Genomic DNA, 20,505 nt, shown 5'->3' on the forward strand with positions numbered 1-20,505 from the left:
ACAATTGGAAGATTTGCTTGGACAGAAAAAAAAAAAAAAATTAATGTTAAGAAAAACTTTTTTTTTTCAAATCACACTTACAAATAGTTTACACATGATACAAAAAAAAAAATATACATAAATCGCACCTTGCACGCGAGCTTGAAAAAAAAGAATAGAAATACGGTATTATATTTATATGCATAGAGAATCTCGTACGCCAAATCAGTGAAACCAAAAAGGTTGTGTCTGTGAAGTGGTATAAAAGAATCAAATCAAATATATATATAAATAAATAAAAAAGAATGAGAAAATTATATAGGTATCAGCAGCCAGCTGCTTTCAAGAATTTATCGTAGGGACTGGAAGGTGGAAGCCTGAACGAATTGGGCGGTTCCTTCACTTGAACTTGAACTTGAACTTGCTCCTCCTTGTCTTGCTCCCATGATTTGTAGTCCTATTTTACCCCCAAAAAACACAAAACATTTACTTAAGTCACACTCCAAAACCCTTTTTTTTTCTTTTTTTTTTTTTTGGGGCATTATTTAAACAGCAGCGTTATTCACTCACCAAGGCTGGTACAAAACTGGGATACTTGTTTTCTTGGTGCTGCTTGAAGCTGTGAAGCACCGACATCTTGTTGTGCTTCCCGGTCGCAAGTGCTTCGCACTGGTCCTTCATTTGCTCATACGGTAGCGGTGTCGATGAACCCTGAAAGCTTGCCACTTGTCGTGCTGTTTCCAGAACCTGTCGTTGATCGTAGCACCAATATCATCAATCACTACTCCGATCTTTATTGATATAAATTGCGTCTCGAATCTGAGTACTCTCACCGATTCCAACAGCTGATTTACGCTTAGGACGTCGAGGGTGTTCACGGAGATCGATGTTTTACGGTCCGATTGGCTTCCGCTTGCTTCGGGGAAAGTCTCGTCGTCCATCAATGTCGTTGTAGGCAGCGTCTGAAAACAAAAAACAAAAAATAAAGCTAGCGATAAAAACGGGTTTTTCGAGCGATAGTCAGGGAAACAAAACTGGTTTTATTTACCTCGTCGAGATCGGGAAAATCCAAATGAGCAAGAGGAGAGCCTGGGCGCGGTGTCTCCATGAATAAAGGAGCTCCCGATGGATAAGCATCATCAGGTGAAAATCCCTGTAGGATTTCCTCCTTGATACTTGATAACTCCTCCTTTGTAACACGGAAAGACGAGTGTTAAAAATACCATACAAACTTGTTACATGGGTGACCTTTTATCTATAATCTTGGTATGAGTTTTTTAGGTTTAAGTACAAGATTTATATCCCCATGGCAACTTGATTTCAAACTCGAAAGTACATGCATGCTAACAACTTGAAAGTACAAACGACATTTAGGGGCAGCCTAGCAATTACTTTCGTCCTACAAACATTTTTTTAAGGCGTACAAGAGTTTTCCAGAATGGAATACTGACTATTATGACAGTAGTCATATAATAAAATGTTTCTTGTCGTGGTTTCTTCCGAGCTTAAACAAACTTTCTTAGTCCAACAAATGCTTGTACATTGGATTAACTCTGTTTCCTACTAAATTCATGTCACGAAAAATATTTTATTCAAGGCGAAAATCCAGGTGTAATCTACAAATTTTATATGAGTTGACCCTGCTATGTGATTCTTTAAGAACTCGATTTTGAAACCATGAAATAAATCTCCCAAACCAAGAAGATTGATCAGGCAGAAACTGTTCGACTCTATGCATTGATACCTCAGACAATTTTGCATATCTAGTGATAAATGCTGATATCAAGGTTTCTTTCAACTTCTGGTCGTCTAATTCCACTGCTGACAGAGAGTTTGATGCAGGAAATTCATCTTTGTCTACCCTCTTAGCAGGATCTACACAAACTGATTGCAATCGCACATCATCTACCAACCGAAGATGTGGATCAACCTATCAAATATAAATATTAGGAACAATGTTAAAAGTTATCAAATGAAAAAAAATGGAAGAAAGAAAAACAAAAGGTCAAACTTGCCATTTTGTCTGTCAAAGATGCTTTAACTAAAGGAATTAGATCTGGGAAATTTCCAACTTTTGTTGAGGATAGAAGCATGAACGACGCCAGCGTAAAAAGTGATCTTCTACGAGACGGCTGCAACACTCCTACAAAAGATCATCAACATATGTAATCAGAAAATATATTAAGACTATTAACAAATATAAGCGAGCTTCGATAACATTCCTCCCTGAAAAATAAAGGATGACATTCCTGAAGCATAAAGTAGCAGAACTGCAAGATTTATAGTATTTATGATTGTTAAGCCCAAAGGGTAGGTCTAGTGGTAAGTGGCGAATCTTGGGACCTTATCTGTCCCCAGTTCGTTTCCTCATGGACGCAACAATTCGGGCCAAGATAGTCTCCCGGTCGATAATACCCATGGCCTCGTGGATTTAGTCGTTTTTCCCGCACACCACTAATCATAAAAAAAAAACATATGATTGTTCATTTAGTTTCTTTTTATTTTTTATATTTTCCTGTTTCGGGACATCTTGTTCTCGATCTGTTGCTTCATATCTAATTTATTGATAATCCATAAAATGTCTCTTCCGGGAGAGAAAATAAAACTGAAACTCTGATCTTGGAGCTAGTAACAGCGTGGCTGTTTAGGATGACACATCTTCCTTGCAAATGAAACATTATAATATAGACTAGGGGTTTGCGTGGAAAATGAGTTATCCAACATTTACACTCCCATTTACCTTCTTTATCCAGAGAAAGAGTTCGAAGGGAGAAAGCAAGCTGGAAGCATCTCACTAGTGCAGCGTAACTGGAGGTCTATCAAGAAATCAGTAGCACAAGATTGTGAAAAATAAAAATAAAAATTCAAGTCACAATGATTACAGTAGAATTCAGGATCACTGTCACCACATCATACTCTGGAAAACAATAAAAGGGAAAAAATTGTGTCCCACCACAATCAACTGCTTGTTCGTTAGAAGGGCATTAAGTTTTATATTCCAGTATTAATACAGAAAACCTTGTCGTTTTTAATGTAATCCATATCAGTGCAGCTACTCCGATTTCATGCAGGTATATGTCTCAAGAGTAAAGCTTCCTAACCACAACAAAAATTGATAAAACTGAAGCTGAGCACCAAAAAATGTAAAAGACATATGAACCCTAGCCGGCGAGAGAACATAGCAGATGTTCTCATATTTTCCGGCTGTCAAATCCACTTTTAGGATTTCCGATTTTACCAAACATTAAGAGGGAAAAAAGATGGTTTTAGGGAAACAAAGATGAACTGTGCCAAGAGATAAGGAATTGTGTCAGTTAAAGAGCACTTATGATAGGCATGGCCTCACCTTAGATCGAGTAAACATTAAAGCGATATTGTAACTGTGGGCCATTGCTTCGAAATTCGCAGGAGTATTTTCAGCAGATGCTGCCTGAACCCATATTGACGAAAGCAAAAGACTCACTTGGTGACCGCTCAAGCGCAGAGCAGTTAGCTCCTGGAAGTTTTAGAAAAGGAACATACAGCTTGGTCAACATGGAAAGTTGGTTTTCTATTCGATAAACACAAGAGACAATACATAAAAAAAATATAGAAATAAACAAAAAAAAAATTGTACAATTTAAACAGTCTTAATTCAAGTCACGTACCGTCTTTCCCCCAGCCAAAGCACCCTTGAAGCTGTAGCGTATCCCAGACTGCTTGATACAAACATCTGATATCTGATCTGATTTCATTTTCTGGTCCAACTTTGATGGCATTAGCACCATAGAGAAAATACTGTGTGCTCCAACTCGAGTTTCATGATCCGGGTGGGTCATTGCTAGGAGTAGTTGATGAAACAGCCCATCAGGAAAGGCCTAGGGAAAAAAAATTAAAACAACTTTAGATTCAGAACTTAAACTGTGGCATAAAATGACCCGAACATAATTAGCAACGCAAGAAACTTAACTAAACTACCTTTTTGTCATTATATAAATTAGGGACCGATGAGACAATCTTTGAAGTTTGGTAAATAGCCGAAATAGTTGTTCTAGCGACGATAGAGCCAGTTGGGATATTCTCCAGCACCATCGCCATCATATCAAGAATCGGTCCAACATCTCCGACCTGATAATTGCAAAAATATGATCATGGTCTCAAAACGACATGTGATAAATCTTAGGAGTATGCTCAACATGCCCCTTTGTTCTGAATGGCTGTTATTGATGTGCTAGGCTCTAAATTTCTGTCATTTCTTTTTAACTAAACATCATTTCGCGGACACACTCGCCGAGTCAAGGTGTTTAATTATAATTCTAGGATTCATTATAGAACTGTCTGAACTCTGAAATTAAGGAATGCACGAACCTTGTCCGAAAGTTGCCAAATGCATTTTTCCAAGGCCATCTGAAGATCAGAATTGCACACGTTTGTACTCTTCTGGCGCAACTCTTCAGCTTGACTTTGCAGGCATTTACGCAAATGCTTCACAAGATCGGTCAGAGCACCGATGATTGCTACTGAGGCCTGCTGTTTTGCACTTGTTGCCAGTTGCGTGGCAACATTCAGGACATTCATCTGTAATACAGGGTGTTTAACAACACTCTTATGATCCAAGTGCTTGACCAATATAGACAATAACAGATGGGAGTTCTGTCCTGGTAGTCAAGAAATTACAATCAACTTTTGCTTGTTAACCCAGAAAAAGACAAGGAAAGAAAAAAAGCTCGGGATCTCATTCGCACCTGATTCCTCCAAAAGCGACTGCAAATACAACAGCACAGGGTAAGCGAGTCCCTTTTCTGGAGACCAGTGGTTTTCTGCATCAAAAGCCTGGAAAAGAGGTTCGAGAACACGCCGAACAGTCGTTGCTTCTTTTGCCAATCTGGCCATATTACTCAGGCAAACTCTAGACCAGTAACACGGGCTCTTTTCCTTATCCCTACATGCCAATCCAAAAACGTATCCATTTAATTTATAAACCAATCATATACCAATAATAATAATAATAAAATCATAAGCAATCAAGGACTAGAAGTGAATCACGTTGCGGAATCTAGATGAGGCTCGATTTCTTGCGTAGATGGTTCTTGACAATCAGATGCTATCACGTCACGAGTCTCTGACTCCGATTTTTCGGGGAAATTCTCCAACATTGCAGAAATTATCTGAAAACGAGAGCGAAGATAAAAAAATAAAAATAAAAAATAAAAATAAAAAAAACCTCAACAGCCACATTATTATTCGAATAAAAAATCAAAGCGACGGAACGAAACACTCACGCTGTCGAAGTCCATGGAGATATGAGACTGATCACCCATGAATTGAACCTAAACACACAAACAAACACACACAAATCACAAGAATGAAAAACAAAACAAAAAAAAAAATCAGCGCGTAAAAGAGACGAGAACGTTACCATGGAAGCAAGGGCTCGCAAGGCGGCGGATCGCAAGTGAGGGTGCTCCAAAGGATGTGCCAAGTTACAGAGCTTGGGAATGAGAGCTTCAAAGTTGAAGACGAAGGACGTGTCCTTCTGAGCGTCGATGAAGCCCACGAGCGTGTGACACGCTAGGATCCTCATTTCCTGGTCCGGCGGGGTATGGTCCAGCACGGCTCGAACCAGCCCCAACAGACTCGCCGCGAACAAAGGCCTGAAAAACCAAAATTCACTCTCCTAAATCTAAACCGAAGAAGAATGAAAAAAAAAACAGAGAGAAACAGAAACGCACATCTGATCGGCGCATAGCGTGAGAAGCTTGGCGTATACCGAGAAGACGATTGCAACGGAGGCGAAATTCTGATTGCGGAGATCCTTGAAGCATCGGAGCTCGAGAATCTGCGTGATCTGAGAAAGAAGAAGAAGATTGAATGGATGATTCGGAATTGAGCGGAGAATGAAGAGTAAGAGTGAGACTGACTTTGGGGATCCTGAGAGGATTCTTGGAGGCGTAATCGCAGAGCTTGGAGACTTTTTGGGGGTTGTCTGGGAAGATGGCGGAGATGAGCTTCTTGTATCGCTTAACGGGCTGCCGAGAGCGAGCGCGCATGGAAGGGCAGAGGAAGCACAGATTCCCGCAAGCCGGCACAACCCGACGAGACACCACGCCCATCGCTGCTGATTATTTCATTTCATCGTCGTTTTCTTCAATAAGTACGTCTTCTACTTTTTTTTTTTTTTTTTTTTTTACTAAAGTAAGTAACTACCTACACTCTGCTACCAACTTACAGCTAGCCATTTACTCACTCGGATCAATTTTTTTTATTTTTTAACTCTTTTAAGCCGCAATCCTCCGCTCCATTCACGGATTCCACGCTACTACTGCTCCATTATAATGAAATAATAAATAAGAGATTTGTAACTAGTTTAACTAGGTCACTTTTAAACATGTTATTTTGGATCTAGCCTATGTTTGACAATTTTTAGGGAAATAGTCAAATGACTTATGTGGCAATAATTAAGGTCTTATTTACCCTTATTTATTAACAAATTCGTCACTTTCTCTCTATTATTTTTTTTCAAATAATTTTTTTTTTCATCAAAACTTCAAAAATTCGTATCTTTCTCATACGAACTCGAAATTGAGTGATTTCAGATCCTACAAATTCGTGGCGTCGAGATCTTCAAAAGTAGACCCATTGTGTTTGATGAAAAATTATGTTTAATGCATCATAGTTACGTTTCCATTAATTTTTTTGATAATTTCAAAAATTTCCAGTTATTTCCATGTTTAAGGTAGTAACGTGATTTTTCTACATCTATGGTATTAAACATGATTTTTCATCAAACACAATGGATCTATTTTTGAAGATCTCGGCGTCACGAATCCGTAGGATTTGGAATCACTTAATTTCGAGTTCATATGAGATAGATATGGTTTTTTGAAGTTTTTATGTAAAAAAAATGCAGAAAAAAAGTAGGAAAGAGAAAATTACGAATTTGTTAATAAATAAGGGTAAATCATACCTTAATTATTGCCACGTAAACCTGTTGGCTATTTCCCTAAAAATTGTGAAACATAGGCTAAAAACAAAATTCATAGTTTCATTTTGGCTATTTTGCTACACTGCCCAATAATATAATATAGTTAATTATTACTTTTTTCCCATAAAAGTATTGTGCTTTTTCCATGAGAAATTTTATAAAGTAGACTTATTATAGAAAAAAATATATATCAAGAATTGATTTCTTAATTACAAAATATCCAGAAATAGAAGTATTGTACTTAATTGCAAAATATCAAGAAATGTTCTTCGGAGCAAATTTTATCATAATTCATCGTATCTTATCGTAATTCTTTTTTTCATCGTAACTCATCTTAATATTTCTAAAAATTCTATCGAAAAATTATTTCAAAAGTTTTGAAAGGGCATATTTATCCAATTTTTTTTTTTCAAATTCAATTTTTAGATATTTTACAATTAAGAGGTTTATCTTTGATATTTCGCTATTTGAGATATCTACATTATGAAATTTCTCTTTTCCATTTGGTTCTTGAACTTTAATTTGCGTAGTTCTTTCTTCCTTAATTTATCATGGAAAGAGTGCTACTTTGATTCGTCTCTGGAATGTTTTCGCAATATCGTGTTAGTGCGAATATGGTCGATATAATCACAACAATTTTTTTTTATTTTGTTGTAGGTACCATGTTTTGACATCTCGGATTTTGGAAGGAACGAGACTTCCATACTTTTTTGGTGAACGCCTTTTATTGGTAATAGTAGTGAAGTAGGATCACTTTCGTCCATTTTTTAGCTTATACTCTCGATCGTGCGATAGTAGGGATGATGGAGAAGTTTTCAGAGCTGTTTTCCATGTCGTAGTTTAGAAAGTTCAATCTTTATAAGGTCGAAGTAGATTCAAATCCCCCCTCAAGTAAGTGAGTTAGATCTTCCTTGGCAGTTGACTATGACTGAGTACTTATGAAAAAACTATAATCTTCTTATTATCATAGTCATTTTTATCTTTGACCGCTTGTCGCAATGCCTCTGTCGACAATCAGATCGGATGCACGAGAGTTTATTTTTTGGTTCATTGTTGCATGAAAAGGGCTCATGGCTCGTAGTTCTCTCCAAGGGTGTCGATGTTGTTGATGAGTTGGGAGCTCCCGATAGTCGTCTTTCTTTGACCATTATCATTAAGACAGCTTCTTCCTCTTAGACGATCCACGGGGGATGCTCTGCCAGCCCACTATCTAGCCTCTTCCGTTGATTGGACGTCGATTCATGGATACATATGGTCATCACCCAACGATGAAGAGGGGACAAATCGTGTGCAATTGACATTTGCATGATTGTCTCGTCAACGAGTCGTCAGAGGTTTATGGGCGAGTTGTATTTGACATTATAATCTTATAATCACAGTTGACTTTATGATCAAATAAGCTATGAATTTATCATTTTTCATATTGTTTTCTTATCTATTGAGATATTGATTATTTACTAATCAACATTCCAAATTATAATATTGGGGCAAAGGCCAAAAGTTGAGCTTCCTTGAGTCTAGGGGATCCAATGTCTCATCAACTTTTGAAAATTATAACTTTTACTTTAAAGTTTTTATAAATTTTTTTTAAGTTTGTCTAAATTTATATAATTTTTTTAAATTTGTCTTTTTCTGAATTTTTTTTGGGAAAATAACACATTTATACCCTGTGTTTTAGTGAAATGTCGAGTTTAACCCTCGGTTTTCAAAAATGTCGAGTTCATACCCTCTGTTTAACTAAAATGACGAAATTATACCCTGAAATAAACAACAGTGTCACAAATATTCTTTTTATTGACTTTTCATTGACGTTGACTATAATATTTATATATAAACACCAATTATCTTTATTCATTCGCGCCATATATGTAATTTATTTAAAAACTAAAAAATAAACAACAGTCTCTTAATCGTGAAGAACACAGAAAGAGGCAAAGGGGTAAACATCGATAGTTGATAGTCATCAAAATCGCATATTCGAACAGAGAATCCAGGATTTAGAGTTATAATTCTAACACAGAATGAAGTCATTTCTTAGGAGGTATGAGTTTTATTATTTAATTTCAATTTAAGGCTATTTTTATTTCAAAATTGAGAATTTGAAAGTTAGGGTACTGATTTAGATTTGATTCGGTTTTTCTTATATAAGAGTTAATATCAATGAAAGGGAAATTTGTGACGCTGTTATTCATTTAAGGGTATAATTTCGTCATTTTAGTTACAGAGGGTATAATTTCGTCATTTTAGTTAAACAGATGGTATAAACTTGACATTTTTGAAAACCAAAGGTTAAACTCGACATTTCACTAAAACACATGGTATAAATTTGTTATTTTCCCTTTTTTTTTTAAATTTGCCCCTCTTATTGAAATTCTTTAACTCCACCAGTGGCAAAGGGCAAAAAAAAGTCGAGACATAGGTTGAGAATAATTTGATACAAAAGTCAAACGACATATCAATGTAAGTTTGTAGGTTTAAGGTTAAAAATTGAAAAATGGGGCAAAGGCAATCATTTTAGGGGATAAAAACAGGAAATTAATATTATAAATTGGGTACTTAACCCCTTTTTTTTTTTTAATAACAAAATAGGCAAATCAACCCAACTAGGCAAATAGCAAAGAAAAATCAAAGTTATGAGGAGATAGGGAAAGAGAAGAGGAGATAGGAGAAATATTTTGGTTGGGACTTGGGAGTATGAGAATGCGAAAAGGACAAGTTATGAGGTGTTGGTGGTGTTGTTTTCTCATACTAACGCTTTGTAAGAGAGGCTCGGCGGTGAGGCGAGTATTTTGTTTCTTATCTTTGTTTTTATTTTAATTATTAACTAAATTTTTTTAATGACTATTCGAATCGGATCACAGGAAGCACATTGGGTTCCAACAGAATCGCATTTGCAGGAACACAGTTCAGGGAAGGCACTTGATCTCCGACGATAATGGTGAGTCGGTGAATCCTTTCTTTGTCCCTTTCGTTCGTACATAACTCATCGATTCTCTCAGGCTATGTATGCCATTCTCTTTCCCTGGACTCAAGCTCTCGATGCTGTCCTCAGTCCGGACTTCAATTCTCTTGCCGGTGAGTGATTTCGATCATCTCTCTTTAGCGATTCTCAGTCTGCAATTAAATTGATTCGAACACGCACAGTTGTTGATTTGTTGCAGTGGATGTGACCATACCTCGCAGTGTTGCGATTCATACGAGTACTGCGTTTCTTGTTGCTTACATCCATCTAAGGTTCTCTTCTCTGTTCTTCGATTTGAGCAAAAGATTCTCAACTCGATCGTATAATTTTTTTTTTTTTTTTGGCTGTGTAGACCTCGAGCCAGGAAATCATGAATCTAAAGATCGCGAAACCCGCTACAGCCGGTAATTTGGGTTTCCGACTATAAGTTGTTTGTTTCGGCTCTTATTTTGCGCTTTTCTTTGAATGATGATGACAGCGACGTATTCGAGCGTTTTCGAGTTCTGCTCCGGGAGGTGCCGCCATAACTCCGATAGTGTTGTCAGTCACGATCTTACGTTCTCTTTCTTTACATAATCAGTCTCTTTAACGTGCTTAATCTCGTAACCGAGTTTGATGTTTCAGGTTCATGAAAATGCTTACCTCAGCGATTTTCATCACTGCTTTTCTTTGCCATCAAAGTCTCAAGGTCAGAATCAGATTTCTAAGAAGCAATATTCATAGAGTGATATTACAAATTGCATTCAAGAAGTGAATTTTTTTAGATAGAGCTGTAGTGTATGTAATTTCTCACGCTTTGTGTTTGCAATGACAGAGGCGAATTCTACACAACCAGGAGCCAGGCTTGATGGCATTAATGTTATTGTTGGAAGGTGAGAAATACAGGCTGCGTTTATTTTGTTGTTCTTGATTGAAGTAGACCGGTGGAAGCTGAGTTTATTGTCGTATTCTTTCTCAATAAATTTATATTTTTCTGTTATTTTGTTTTGATAGGCAAGGAGAGTCGTGTGATTCTGCGTGCAAGTTAAATGGACAATCGTGTGTCCCAAATAAGTTATCGGTGCTCAATCAGTGTGAAATGTAAGTTTGTTATCAAGACTTGTCTTTAAATTTTGTTTTTTTTGTTTTTTTTAATATATCTCATATGTATCTTCTTTTTTTACGGTACATGTACACCCTTAGAGGATTTTTTTTCTTTCAGGCTTTAGCTAAAGTAGGATTTCAGATATAATGGCTGTGACTTAGCTTATTAAGATTGCTTTTAGCTTTTTCTAAAAGCCCAACCGTTTTCAAGTGTTTGGTAAAAATAGCATTTAGTAAAAGTTGAACAGTGCTTTTGCAAAATGTAGAAGAAAATGGAAAAGCTAGATTTTCGTAGCTTTTGGTAAAAACAGTTTTTTTTTAAAGCAGAATCTAAAAGCGTTTTTTTTTTTTTTTTAAAGCAAAGGTATGCCAAACACAACCATTAGAATTCGATACCCTAGGAAATATAAGGATTCTTTTGATTCATAAAGGCCGTTTTATATCTTCTCGCGTAGAAGATTTCATGGCACTTACATGAATCAAGATGATATAGCAATGTGATTTATAATGATATGGAATACAATGTTCTGCAACTACTTTCCTGAACAGTATGCAGAAATACATGAGATGCAAAGGAGCGTGTTTGGAAAGTATCGGAGCAGACCAACCTGCAGAAGTTGTGGACAATGCTCCAAGAAATTTGGTATTTTATTTATAAATTATTTTCCTGTTGAATTTTCATGCTTATGAGATGCTTTCCAAATACGTACATATGTCAACTTGGCTTTATAGATGAGCTTCTTTGAATCTGATCGATCATCATGATTGTATGTTTGAATCATTTGTTTGTATTGGAGTCCCCGGACACAAAAATGCCAATGGTTTTTTCTTTTCTTTTGTTGCTGAGGCCATTTTCTAAATCAATTATTAGTATTATCGTTTTCTCAGCAACCTGGGATACACAAGATATATACTTCTTAATAAAACACTTGTGGCGAGCAATATACAAATACGGGATAGATAAAAAGACAAATAGACGGTGAATGACAGGAATTCATAACTGTTAAAAATCATTGAACTTAATAGAAATTGTATAAGCTCTGTTTCTGCTAATGTTTTGTATTTCTCTGCCATCTTTATGACCATCAGAATCCGGGAGCATGTTTGTATACCCGAACACAGTCGATGCTTTCTTGTGATGGTTACCATCAACATACCAGAAGATTATGCCCTTGTGCCTAAGAAAGGTGACATACTGAGCTCTACTTTTCCTTATTTATGTACTCATTTAGAGTTACAGCATTGTCCTTTTTTCACACCTCTGCTATTTTGTAGTTTGTTTTCAAGTCAGTCATGTCCAATTCGGCTAGCATTACACATTTTATTTTTTATTCTTTTATAAATGTGGAAAGAATTCAGAAACTTGTGGAGTATATCTACGCAATGCTGGCTTAGAAATCAGAAACTCTACGTTTGAAATTCGTAGTTCCTTGTGGGTATATGCCACAGCAATTAGTGTTTGGGATTAATCATCTAATGGTTTATGTGATCTATGTTGTGACAGTAATTCAAAAGGTAGGTTGATGGCTTTCTGTTCTGTTGGTGTAGCACTTATCTGATTCCTTACTCAGAAAGGAAGTAATTCTCAAAGGGCAACAGTACATAGCAAATATTCTTTGGAAGTAATTCTGATGGCCTGGCGTTAAACTAATTATAGCTGCGATATGTATGGACATTGATGGGTTGATTATCAATAAACGAAATATACAAGCTCTCAATATTGAAGGTCACATTTCGAAGGACTATACTGTTATTTTACGACTGCAACAAATTCCATTCGTTTGAGACAAGCAAACCTTTTTCTTTTTCTTTTTTCCTCAAATTTATTTTAAAATTTAACAACTGTATACAATCACAAGTACAACAAACGCTACTGTTAAGCAATATTCTTCTTCTTCTTCGGATAATTCCTCCTAATCCATCCCAAATGGTGATGCAGTCAAGGCGAAATAAGAGTGACACATTAATCAGCCAGAAAAAAAAGGCACTGAAATTATATATATATAAAGGGAAAAATAAAGAAAAGCGAATCCAAGTCATGTACACACATCAGCACAGGTAAAGACAGAACAAGACCAAAGATGGGGTTTTTTTTTTTTTTTCCTTTTTCTTTTTTAAATAGAGACAGAGAGAGAGAGAGAGAAAATAATCAAAATGTGTAGGTGGTGTTGAAGGGCGATTTGGGCGTTGTAGAGGTGTTGGTGGTGCTACTTTGGGACGATGTCTGGTCAAGGTCAACGGTGGTGGGTTGGTCAAAGGCCGGGTGGGAGAAGATGGCAGCCAGTAGCTGAGTGCCACGTAGCGCGTTGGTGAGCGGAAGATGTCCGAACGGGGTTTCGTCGGAGATTTCCCAGACGAACTCGTTGGGAAAAGCCCTGTAATTATAGTGCTCGACCTCGGAGGACTCGAGCTTCTTCATCCAACCCACTTTGATGAAGAAGTTGGTGAAGTCGCTCTTGGCCTTCTCGCGAAATATCTTCCTCTGAACGCTGTACCCGAACCGACCACCGCTTTTCTCGACCCAAAGCTCGTCTATGGCTTTTAGCTCCTCCGCGGGGATGTACTGAACCTCCGAGAAGAACACGTACCCTCGCCTCTGCGCTCCTTCTCCGGCCAGCTCTATCAATAGCCTCCGCGTCTCCTCGTCCGCCTCCCTCCACTCCCCTGCCTCCACGTGTCCCCTCAGCGCCTCCAGCGACGACAACGACGCTTCCGACGTTTCCTCCGATGACGTCGGGGACCACGTGTCGCCCCTCGCCACGGCGTTGGGCCTGTTTTTGGGGGCCCACGTCAATGCGGGCCGGGCGGCGGGTCGGGGGAAGCTCAGGGAGGCCGGCGGCGGAGCTCCCGAGGCGGCGGTGTCTTGGCGGAGGGCTTGGAGGGGTTGGGAGTGTGTGGAGCTCAGAGTGTTTGTTGTTGCGGCCATTTTTTTTTTAGAGAGAGAGAGAGAAGATTTGATGTTAGTCGTGTCTTACGCGCGCGAGGACAGAGATACAGAAAAGGAAAGATGATTTGTGAGGAGAGGAGACAAAGAAGAGATAAGAATGGAGATAATACAGATACTAGGCTACACCACTACACTTGATCTACTTTGCATTTGCGCTACGTAATCCTGACTTCTTATTGGTTGCCTCCAGATTCTCTCTCTCTCTCACACACACGCGCACACATACACACATTTTGTGATCAGGATTGAATCGATTGATTGACCGATTGGGGTTGTCTTGAAGTTGAGTAGTTACTTACTTGGGTGACTACTCTTGTGATTATAATTATTAAACTTAGTTAATGACTATGTCGATAAAAAGTTCTCCGGATAGTCCAACATAATAATTAAAATATCGATATTATATCGAAATTATGATTTATCTCATAATAATTTTAATATCGGATTACTGATTGTACCTAAACGTGTGGTCACGGGGAATAGAAATTTAAGAGAATTCTCTTCTCTTTGTATTAAAGACAAGAGAAGAAAACCCCAAAAACCATTATCTTCTCCCTCTTCTTCTCTAAAATCCGTAGGCTTTTTTTTTTTTTTTTTTTTAAATCTGAGCCATTGGATTTATGATCGTTGGAGATCCAATGGCTCAGATTTTTTGACCGTTACAGTCCAAATATTACCGTTTTATATCCGTTGGAACTCCAAAAAATTTAAAAAAATTCATTTTTAACCCCATCATTTCTTTCTCTATATAAATACACCCATGTATCTCCAATCTTTTTTCACAAAACACTCTCAAATTCTCTCATTCTTCTACATCTCTCTCAAAAATCATTTATCATAGTTATAAATTTTATCATATAGTACTAATTTAATTATACACTTCAATGTCCCGTAAATCGTCTAACTCGTCCCGATCCCATCATCCACCTCCTCTACCCCAAAACACACCTCCCACAATTCTTGTCTAAAACACCACTACAAGAAGTGCTCCTCGATCGGTTCTTCAAGTAATGTAAGTATTCACGATCCCTTAGAACATATGACACATTTAGTTGAGTACATCATTTTCACGAACCAATCGTTTAGTCATGTTGATGATGAAGGTTTTATTAAATATGTTAGTTATTTGGTACCTGGTATTCAAATTATTTCTAGATCAACATTGAGGCGTGACGTACTCAAATATTTTTTGGAAGAAAATGAAAAAATGAAAGCCATTTTATCTTCTAGAACATTTAGTGTAGCCTTGACCTCTGATATATGAACGGGTAAATCTATGATGGATTTTATGAGTGTGGTGGTTCATGACATAGACGAACAATGGAACCTTAACAAAAGGATTATAGCCTTTAGGAGAATAGAAGGAAAGCACAACGCGAATAACATATTAGAGAATATATTAGGTGTTATTCAAGAGTGGGAACTTAGTGCTAGAATTATTTCTGTGACCCTAGATAATGCCACTAGCAATGATTCCATGATTAGAGGATTACAAACCAAAATACTTTGAGAGGAAAACCTTATGCACCAACGATGTGCTACACACATCATTAACCTTGTAGTTCAAAGTGGGGCACGAGCTTTTCATTCTAGGATTAAGAGAATTAGACATGCTATAAGTTGGATCAATAGTTCAACCCCTAGGGTAGACGAACTTAAGAGGAGATTTTTACTTCATGGACTACATGAAAGAACCTTTCATGTAGACAATAAAATTCGTTGGAACTCCACATACTTGATGTTAACAAATTTCTTATCCGAGGGTTATTATGAGGTTATTGTAGCTTTTTACAATTCAAGTTTGAGTGAAGGTGCACTAAGCGAGGAAGATATTAACATGGCTAAAGTTTTTGTTACTTTTCTCAAACTTTTTTATGACCAAATTTGTTGTTTATCTACTGTTTATAAACCTACTTCTCATTTAGCAATTCATAGTCTTTGTGCAATTGTTCAACATTTTAAAACCAATATGGACTACGTAAATTTTCAAGATTGTATTTCCTCTATGAGAGACAAATTTTTAAAATATTGGGGTAAAGGCAAAATTCCTTACTTGTATGGGTATGCTTGTATTTTAGACCCTCGTATTTCAAAATGGATGGTTTTAAAATGTTTTTAAATTTTTTACAAGATATGTTCATCGGGGAAGATTATATTACACATGATCACAATAGGATCGTGGAGGGTTTTTATGATCTTTTAAGGGTCTATCAAGAACGAGTTGCACCGCCCCCCGAACCTAACCCATCACGAAATGCAAGGCAAGAAGAAGAGTATATGTTCTTGTCTGTTCACCGACACTTTCGTGGAGTTGATGGATCTCCACAATCGTCTCCAAAGGGAGAGGAGGGAGAGGATCTCCACAACCATCTCGACCGATATACGACGAAATATCAAGATACACTACTCATCTTCACATTGAGTACTCGAACACCAAACTTGACCTCTTGGATTGGTGGAAGCAACACGAAGGCATGCTTCCCATTTTAGCAAGTATGGCTTGTGATATTCTGACGATTTCTGTTTCAACCGTTTCCTCTGAATCCGCATTTAGTAGTTCGGGGCGTATTATTGATGATAGGCGTTGTAGTTTATCACCCGAGATGGTCGAGGCTTTAACGGTGGGCAAAGATTGGATTCTACATAGCCGGCGAGCACAAGAGACATTTCGCGTAATTGAAATCATTGATGATTTTGATATTCGATTCTCAAACATAAACCTTACCAACCCTTAGTATTTTATTTGTAATTTCCTTTTAATTTTGCTTTCCATTTTTTTTTGCTTTGTAATATCTTGTGTAACCACGGTTTTCCTCCGCCATAAGCGAGAGTTATTAATAAAAACACCACGTTTCCCTTAAAAAAATATTTACATACAATTAAATAGAACAACACATTTAGTCATGAAATAATTACACACACATAAAAATGTCTTTTCTTTTTAGTACTTCAATTAAAAACACTACAAATAAAATACCATTAACTTTAAGGGAAGAGAATTTCTCTTCCCTTTTAGTAGAGAATTCCCTTCCCTTATTTTAGGGAATTCTCTACCAAAGGAGAAGAGAACTTGTGTTCCTTCCTTTTAGCCCCGTTTAATTGTACCGATGATATATCGCTTATCGATAAATATGTCTTATAACAATATATGATTGAAAATATTCAAAATATATATTTGTTTTCAAATCCAAAAGGTAAATACTTCCAAAAGGTTACGTATTCAATACAACAAATAAACTCAAAATACACATTATAAATCATAAAATAATATTCAAATGCTACCAACGCTTAATATAAACTCGAATATCATTTTTATATTATTTACATATAATTAATGATATGTTTTAAAAATGATTTCAAATTAAAATTAGAATTAGTTATGTGTATATATACATGTATAAGAATATATATATATATATATATATATATATATATATATATATATATATTCAATTCGCATACATGTATACTTATATAAATAGGCATTGTCATACATATATATTATAATATAGAAAGAAATTTTTACGATAGAAACGAAGTAAAATAAATAAGTATAAGAAATGAAGAATAATAAAAAAATCGAGAAATAAAAAAACCGTACAACAAAAAAATAAAGAAGAAGAAAAACAACAAACGTATATACGTACTAAAAACAATATATAAGAAAAACTCCTATAAACTTACGTACATAAAAAAATAATTGAATAATTTTTAAAATATTATAGCAATGCTATCACTAGTTTTGCAAAAGTCCTAAAAGGTCCCATATTGGTTGCACATAAGAAAAAATTGGATTTCAAACACGTATAAAAGCTAGAAAAACAACAATTAGATTCCTCGAAGCATAAAGCCTTGTAAATTGGGTTTAAATGCATTTTGAACCCGCTCCCAATGCATTCTATAACATTCAAAATATCGGTTTGAACATATTTAGTATTTATATTATTTATACAAAAAGAAGAGTACCACGTTAGCGATATCCTGACGCCAATACCTTAAGACCCCAACATCGTGAGACATCTCTGATGGTGCAAGGCGGACATCTCCGCCTTGCGCCACCTTCGGACGTTGTGGTGCCTCTTTTCACCTCGGGTCACATATCATCATCTCTTCGCCCACTTTGATGCCACCTATTTGCATTAATGCTGTCTCCTTAGCGTGTGTGCCCCTCTATCATTCTTTACAAATAAAGAACCAAAGTCATGAGGAAAAGATAAGTTCTCTCAACCACAATTTACTGTGTCAAAACTCAAATTCGACTACACTTCTCTCTAAAAACACAATATTTTGGAGGCGAGTTGAGACCCCCACTTCGACATTATAGCAAAACTAACATTGAGCACAGCAAAGTCGATTGAGAGTAATCCCTTTGTCCTCTTTTGAGTCTGTTGTTTTTTATGTTTATTTTTAAAGAAATTAGTGGCGGACACCTTTATACGAGATATGGAGTAACTAGACGAGATGTGGCCCACACCTTAACATGAGAGAAGAGCATTGTCTCCTTTGCTATGACATGAGAGAAGACTGTATCACTTCCTAGGGAAAAATGAGTTTTTTTTTTTATGACGGACATTATCATTGTCCTTAAAAATAGATTGCTTACAACTTTTCATTAAATACATAAATTGCTAACTAACTTGTCTTCAAATCTGAGTTTGCTTGAAGATTTAATGACAAGTATGTTGGTTTCTGACGCACTTGTCATTAAATTTTCAAACAAACTGATGTTAGTGACAAGTATATCAATCTAGACACTTGCTATTATAATTTCAAACAAACTTAGATTTGAGGACTCGTTTGACAAATTATTCTGACATGTTCAGCTTCAAAATTAGACATGAAAAAGCATTAAAAAAAATATTAGATAACAATTATTACTTAAATTAACTATGATGGTAAATTAAAGTGAAGAAGCTTTATTTGATAACAAAGTTTCACTCAATGATTCGTAGGTAAAAGAGTCATATACACTTAACGCATCCACATGTGCTACAAAGAAATATATCACAATTATTATAAAACGAACAGATTAATTAAATTTATTGATCTATAAAATTTAATTTACCAAAAAAGATATTCTAAAATTAAGTATATAACATCTTCAATGTCAGCTAAAAAAACATAAGAATAAAGCTGTCAAAGTATATTAAAATATACTAAAAGAACATGCAAAGATTTTTTTTTATAAACACAATCCTGGAATATATCTGCATGAAACAATAAGAAAGCTCTATCCGGCTGGTAAATCAAATTTACTCTTCTGTTAATTTTGATTTACTAAAAAAACTTGTAAATATTTGAAGAACAATAGGAATTTAAAGAAAAACCCGTCGGGAAAGAACGATTCAATTTTATCATGTAATTAACCTGTAAAATAACGTGTTCATTTCAACAACATAAATCAAATAATTAGGATTTGATAACAAAAAAAAAAGGAAAAGAATTAAATGAGGAAATAAAAACCAACGTTGATGATTATATAAAATCAGAGAGAAATCGAAATTCAATAAGAAAAAGAGCGTGTTATAATCGAAGTCGTACACATAAAATAAGGGACACTAAAGTCACCCACCTCTTTTTAAAAAAATAGCAAAAGTTTTATTTTATTAAAATACTAGTTCACCAAGCATAAGTAAATTAATTGACTGATTAGGTTAATTTAATTTATTTCGAAAAATAGTCTTCCAGGCTAAAGTAAATTAATTAATCTAGTTAAGTTAATTAATTTATTTTGACTTAGTTAATTATTTTTCTAATAAAATCAAACTTGAACTAATCTTTAAAAAATAATAAAAAAATTTGACTAATTCGAACACATATTCGTTCAAATAACATGTTTATTTAATTAATTAATTATAATTTAGTCAAATATTTTAAGGGCTATTTTGCTAACTAGCCAAATCAACCTATTAATATTAAGAGAATAGCCAAAGTTTCATTTAATTAAGGGAATAACCCAACTAATGTAAACTACCTAAATTACCCTTTCACACAACTCTCTCTCTCTCTCTCTCTCTCTCTCTCTCTCTCTCTAGCACACAGAACACACAGACACGCTCTCTCTCTCTCTCCTCAACCATTGCCAAAGTCGCGCCTCCAGATCCGACGAGCTTGTCCTTTTCGGCGCGTCGAGCCCGGGGTCTTCCAGATCCAGCGAGCCTGTCCTCTTCGGCGCGTCGAGCCCGGGGTCTTCCAGATCCGGCGAGCCCGTTCTCTTCGGCGTGCCGAGCTCGGGATCTTCCAGATCCGGCGTCGGTCTCGCGCGGTGGGGTTCCTTGCGACTCTCAAGCTTCGCCACCATTTTCTTCTGGTTTTTCCGGCGAGCACGTGGTCTGCGTTGAAATTTCCAGGAACGAACCCTAGAACCCCCAAATTCGCGGTAAGTTAATTGAATTAACCTACTGGAGTGAGTTAGGTTAATTAATTAACTGATTCGTGAATAATTTGAAATTCACAAAAAATTTACAAAAATCATAACTTAAGTCAATTGATATTCAAAGGATTCAATTAATTAACCTAATTCCGAATTCAATCATTTAGTAAATTAACTTTACTCACAAAAAAATCAGA

General features: G+C 36.1%; 3 protein-coding genes across 4 annotated transcripts; 1 reads left to right on the forward strand and 2 right to left on the reverse strand.

The window, feature by feature from the left end:
- Window positions 1-7: 7 nt before the first annotated feature.
- LOC149394176 (ARM repeat superfamily protein) lies at window positions 8-6,152 on the reverse strand. 2 transcript variants are annotated; one of them, XM_089616831.1, is made up of 17 exons: window positions 5,880-6,142; window positions 5,691-5,806; window positions 5,378-5,612; window positions 5,241-5,288; window positions 5,005-5,126; window positions 4,704-4,900; window positions 4,327-4,616; window positions 3,937-4,086; window positions 3,627-3,836; window positions 3,326-3,475; window positions 2,720-2,795; window positions 1,995-2,122; window positions 1,724-1,909; window positions 1,028-1,168; window positions 813-941; window positions 550-726; window positions 8-436 (listed from the first exon to the last, which is right to left on the reverse strand). In XM_089616831.1, the coding sequence occupies exons 1-17, from the start codon at window positions 6,069-6,071 to the stop codon at window positions 305-307; spliced, it is 2,679 nt and encodes an 892-aa protein (XP_089472957.1). In that variant the 5' UTR covers window positions 6,072-6,142; the 3' UTR covers window positions 8-304. The 2 variants fall into 2 exon arrangements, with proteins under 2 accessions (XP_089472957.1, XP_089472958.1); XM_089616832.1 differs by lacking the exons at window positions 8-436; window positions 550-726; window positions 813-941; window positions 1,028-1,168 and adding an exon at window positions 1,211-1,641 and having other exon boundaries at window positions 1,677-1,909; window positions 5,880-6,152.
- Window positions 6,153-9,437: 3,285 nt separating this feature from the next.
- On the forward strand, window positions 9,438-12,788 carry LOC149394177 (glycosyltransferase family protein). The gene is made up of 12 exons (XM_089618276.1): window positions 9,438-9,448; window positions 9,805-9,881; window positions 9,943-10,018; window positions 10,105-10,177; window positions 10,258-10,309; window positions 10,384-10,445; window positions 10,530-10,593; window positions 10,720-10,777; window positions 10,899-10,985; window positions 11,538-11,631; window positions 12,078-12,175; window positions 12,493-12,788. The coding sequence occupies exons 1-11, from the start codon at window positions 9,438-9,440 to the stop codon at window positions 12,168-12,170; spliced, it is 747 nt and encodes a 248-aa protein (XP_089474402.1). The 3' UTR covers window positions 12,171-12,175; window positions 12,493-12,788.
- Window positions 12,789-13,069: 281 nt separating this feature from the next.
- Window positions 13,070-14,052, reverse strand: GUN4 (protein GENOMES UNCOUPLED 4). Its single transcript, XM_089616833.1, has one exon. The coding sequence runs from the start codon at window positions 13,912-13,914 to the stop codon at window positions 13,138-13,140; it is 777 nt and encodes a 258-aa protein (XP_089472959.1). The 5' UTR covers window positions 13,915-14,052; the 3' UTR covers window positions 13,070-13,137.
- Window positions 14,053-20,505: the final 6,453 nt, after the last annotated feature.

The sequence above is a fragment of the Urtica dioica genome, chromosome 6, assembly GCF_054948205.1.
Source record: "Urtica dioica subsp. dioica isolate 48M chromosome 6, U.dioica_male_clone48M_v1_H2, whole genome shotgun sequence".
Classification (NCBI taxonomy): domain Eukaryota; kingdom Viridiplantae; phylum Streptophyta; class Magnoliopsida; order Rosales; family Urticaceae; genus Urtica; species Urtica dioica.

Coding starts and splice junctions, on each gene's coding strand:
- LOC149394176 (XM_089616831.1), bottom strand. CDS start 6,071: ATGGGCGTGGTGTCTCGTCGGGTTGTGCCGGCTTGCGGGAATCTGTGC. Junction 5,807..5,879: donor ATCCTCTCAGGATCCCCAAA/GTCAGTCTCACT, acceptor CTTCTTTCTCAG/ATCACGCAGATTCTCGAGCT. Junction 942..1,027: donor ATTTTCCCGATCTCGACGAG/GTAAATAAAACC, acceptor TTTTGTTTTCAG/ACGCTGCCTACAACGACATT.
- GUN4 (XM_089616833.1), bottom strand. CDS start 13,914: ATGGCCGCAACAACAAACACTCTGAGCTCCACACACTCCCAACCCCTC.
- LOC149394177 (XM_089618276.1), top strand. Junction 10,446..10,529: donor GCCATAACTCCGATAGTGTT/GTCAGTCACGAT, acceptor TTGATGTTTCAG/GTTCATGAAAATGCTTACCT. Junction 10,986..11,537: donor GTGCTCAATCAGTGTGAAAT/GTAAGTTTGTTA, acceptor TTTCCTGAACAG/TATGCAGAAATACATGAGAT.